Below are 4640 nucleotides of genomic sequence, written 5' to 3' on the forward strand. Positions count from 1 at the left end.
TCATTAGCTTAGTAGTTGTATCAACATCTGCACAAATTGATTTGCGTATAGAATTAAATTAATTCAGTCTAATTCAAATACTTTTAAATATTTATCGTCGCGTAACAAAAAGATGAACGTGAAATTCTAAAGTCTGATTTTTTATGTTCTCCTACTGAGTAAAAATATGRTGATGAACATGCCAAAATAAGAAACTAAACAATACGTGACAACTGTGTGTGTTGATTTGGTACATTTGTTCAAAACTTTRTTCAAAACCTTTATACTTTGTTTCATAATGGCATTAGAATTCCCACTTTTAATAAGTGTCACATTTCTGAACATGAGAGTAAAACAAAAAATGACTGTCCATCCTGGATGAAATGCTCTATTTTTGCTGTCCATTTTTTWAAAATATTTTTGATACCACTATTTGTTTTTTGTATTTGTGTCTGTTAACTCTCCAGTTTCTCTCCCACACTTGTGCACTTTGAGGTCAGACGCTCATCAAAATCGCTCTAGTCATGCATCAAGACATGCATTGAGAGGAGCCTTCTTTATTGGTCTCTGTACAATGGCAGATGAMACTGAGAGAGTGGCATGGCTTTATTTACTGAGAGCCAGAGYACGTTGTCATTKGGTGKCTTGAATTCACCAGATAATTCAGAGGAGTTSTGAGTTTGGTGAGTTTCATCACTCCAGGAGCTGCGTGCCGTTGAGTGTCACATTCAGCACTTTATTGGTCCTGAACCCAGTTTGACGAGTTGCTGACCCCCATCGATGCCCATATCTCCCAACACTTCCCAATGCCCCTTGACGCATCCACCATAGACTTTGCATGTAAACCCAAAGCCCCGACACTCAAATCTTGTTAGGTCTGAACACAGCATTACATGCGCTAAGTGGTGATCTCTGTTTTGCCATTAGGTATGAATCCGAATGAGACACCATTCTGGTCCAGACCCAGGTTTGCCTATTAGTGACCCCTGCACTAGGCACTCAAACCCCTCCACCAGAATGCACATTTGAAGTACACAAGGGTGGAAGTGCGAGTCTTGGGACTGGGCCCTTGTCACCTCCATGTGRGGTGTTACAGAAAAGTTCCRCTGTGAGACCTGGCTTCAAAAASTGCTGGTAGGTAGGCCTTTTCCATTCGTTTGTCCTCAGCACGACTCGGCATGGATCAGCACGGTTCCATKCCTTTTCCATTACTCAGGATTCATGGAATCAACACTTCAGGTTAAGGTTCTAACCTTACCGTGCTGACCTGAAAATGCAACGTCAGAACACTGTCGGTCAGACGCCGCTCACCAGTGACGTATAAACGAGCAGCTGGATCGCAACAARAATGTTGCRGTTTCACTGAATACCAGCTCTGTGTAAACGGGTCTCTCATCTGGCCTGGGAACGCCTTGGAATCTTCCCAGAAGACCTCTCTGTTCAAGCTGCTGCCCCCGAGTGGAAGAAAAGGAAGATGATGGATGGATGGATGGATGGATGGATGGATGGATGGATGGATGGATGGATGGATGGATGGATGGACTGAATTACCCTAAACTGAATGATTCATACTGATTTAAACTGCACTGAAGTGAACAAAATCAAATTAATATGAAATATTATAATTCAAATTAACAGATTTCAACGCAACAAAGTTGCACTGATATGAAGTAAACTAACCTGAACTGATTTTTATTAGATTTAACTGAATTGAATGAAAATAACTCTGACCACCTGTGGTSTCCATGTATAGAGGGGTGAACACATGAAGAGAGAGGCAGATGAAGTCATTTTATTGTGCTTGAACTGATGCAGGCAGTCTGGCCACTAGATGGAGTCCACACCCTGATGATCTCATTATCTTCTGACACTAACTTTTACAGTCGATAGAAACTTATGATCATTTCTATTTAAAGTTTGTACTTTCATATAATGTTGATGTGTTTGTTCGGGAGTCTTCATTCTCAGTGGTTACCAGAGTTTGGGGTTGGAACAGCACAAGGGTTCAGGAAACATATTTATGATTTTGACCTAAAGCTGAAAAGTTTGGGAAACCCTGCTCTAAGATATTAGAGTTGTCTTTGAAAGTACACCATGACTCATCATATTTTTGGTAAATGATCTGAACTTGAATGGGGCTTTATCAAGTCCCTACACACTCCAAAAGTGCCTTACACTACAGTCATTCACCCATTCACACACTGATGGACTCTACTTGTTGCTTTGTAAATCATGTGTGTTTTGCAGTATTTTAATGTGGTTGTGTACTTTCTCTCTGGGTTTTCTGAACGCTGCTACTGGTACAGGTTCATTTCGGCCGCTGGCTGATTGAGGGCAGTCCTTACGTGGTCCTTTTTGACATTGGCTCAGCTGCCTGGAACCTGGACCGCTGGAAGGGCGACCTGTGGGAGACCTGCCACATTGGCCTGCCATACCACGACAGAGAGGCCAACGACTCACTTATCCTGGGCTCCCTGATTGCATGGTTCTTTAAAGAGGTCAGACTCAGACCACTGAAGTCAAGTCCTTGTCATACAAGTCCTGTTGTTGTAAAAGTTTAGTGTCCTGTTATCACCTGTATTCACAAACACCTGGAACAAATTTAACGCTGCACCTTCAGAGTCTAATTCCATATTTGATTTTTGTTTTTCAGCTAACGGACCACCTTGGAGACAAGCCCAATGTCATTGGTCACTTCCATGAGTGGCAGGCAGGTCCTGGGCTCATTTTGTCTCGCTCTCGCAAGATTCCCATGGCAACAGTCTTCACAACGCACGCCACCCTGCTGGGAAGGTACCTGTGCGCAGGGAATGTGGACTTCTACAACAACCTGGACAAGGTGAGAGGTCAGGAGGAGTGAACGAGTACGGTCTCTACCTGGGTTCATGCAGATTCAAGGATCTGGGATGTAGACCTTCCAGATGTAGACGTTATCAAACTTGACGTGGTGAGTTTTTGTGATACAAAAATGAAGTGGGGACAGCAGACACAGGCTGTTCAAGTCTTTGTCAGAGGCTGAAGCACATACCTGAGGGGTTTACCACAACGCTGGGCTTTCCTCATTTATCCTGACTTGATAAAGCCTTTACCATGATATTAAAGACTTAGCACCGCTTGAAACAAAGAATTAAACAAAGATGGACTGTAAACAGACCTTATTCTTGTTTTAAGGCCAGTAAATCATTGTAACATGGAAGGTGATGCATTCTTTCAAGAAAGTCAGAAAAAGCCAATGTAGGTTTAATTTGCGGAGAACTGAGCAGTCTGCTGTAAACTGTATCCCACAGATTACTGAGATTAGAAGAAGCAGCTCACCAGAACCTTCTGTTGAGCCAAGCACAGGAAGATTCTGTCAAAATTTAAAACTGAGAAGAATTTGGGGGACACCGCCAGTTCACCTTCATAAACACAAAAATGACTATAATCCTGTCAATTTTACAAGTATTAATGTAAGACTTTGTGTGGTAGCAGCAGAGGTCAGTTCACAACAGTCCTACTGATTAGGCAAGATAAAAAAAAAATTAGCATTACCATTTGGAATCCATCTTGATTGTCTGTTAGCAAAATGACCACTACATAGATTTTATCGAAACTCTTAGATGGATGTGCATCTATAACTGATTAACATTTGGTGTCAAACCAAATCAAGACAGCAACAGACAAAAATGCTTATRTCTCATTTAGTTTTAGAGTTATTACAATAAATTTGGTGTAGTAGTAGCTAACAGTCAATCATTACACATATTCAAAGCACATCTCAAAATATCACATGAGATTGTTTCTAACTAAAACAGTTAGAGCTCTGTACTGTCCTAACATGTTCTTAGACTGGAACTATGAAATAAAAATACCAAGTGTCATGTTTAACATGACACCTTTGATGAGATGAAAGACAGCAGTTGACATGCTTACCTAAGGCTGTTTATGACATAAAAGACAAAAAAATGACATGTTTAAAGGCCTTTTATGACATGAACGACAACAGGTAACATGTTTAATTTGTTGTATTTGATGACATGAAAGACAACAGGTGACATGTTTATCCTGAGGCCTTTGACAACATGACAACAAGTGACATGATTAACCTGAGGTCATTGATGACTTGAAAGACAAAAGGTGACATGTTTAACTTGATGTCTTTATGACATGAAAGTCAGCAGGTGACATATTTAACCTAAGGAATTTGATGGCATGAAAGACAGCAGGTGATATTTTTAATCAGGTGACATGTTTAACCCGAGGTCTTTAATGACATAAAAGACAATGGGTGAGATGATTAACCTGAGGTCACTGATGACATGAACTACAACATGTGACATGTTTAATGTGAGGCCTTTAATGACATACTGTAAAAGACAATGGGTGAGATAATTAACCTGAGGTCATTGATGACATGAAAAAGGACAGGTGACATATTTGATTTGTGATCTATGATGACTTGAAAGACAACAGTCGACATGTTTAACCTGAGATCTTTGATAACATGAACGACAACATGTGACATGTTTAACCTGAGGTCTTTAACATGAACAACAACATGTGACATGTTTAACCTGAGGTCTTTAACATGAACGACAACATGTGACATGTTTAGCGTGAGGTCTTTGATAACATGAACGACAACATGTGACATGTTTAATATGAGGTCTTTGATAACATGA

General features: G+C 40.5%; 1 protein-coding gene across 2 annotated transcripts in view; it reads left to right on the top strand.

The window, feature by feature from the left end:
- Positions 1-4640, top strand: part of gys2 (glycogen synthase 2) — a 34571-nt gene that overhangs the window by 11875 nt on the left and 18056 nt on the right. For both annotated transcript variants that reach the window (XM_014023666.1, XM_014023667.1), the window contains 2 exons: positions 2286-2477; positions 2633-2818. In XM_014023666.1, the coding sequence (XP_013879120.1) occupies positions 2286-2477; positions 2633-2818 (378 nt within the window). The remainder of the gene's footprint in view (positions 1-2285; positions 2478-2632; positions 2819-4640) is intronic.

Source organism: Austrofundulus limnaeus, unplaced genomic scaffold (assembly GCF_001266775.1).
Source record: "Austrofundulus limnaeus strain Quisiro unplaced genomic scaffold, Austrofundulus_limnaeus-1.0 Scaffold385, whole genome shotgun sequence".
Lineage (NCBI taxonomy): Eukaryota > Metazoa > Chordata > Actinopteri > Cyprinodontiformes > Rivulidae > Austrofundulus > Austrofundulus limnaeus.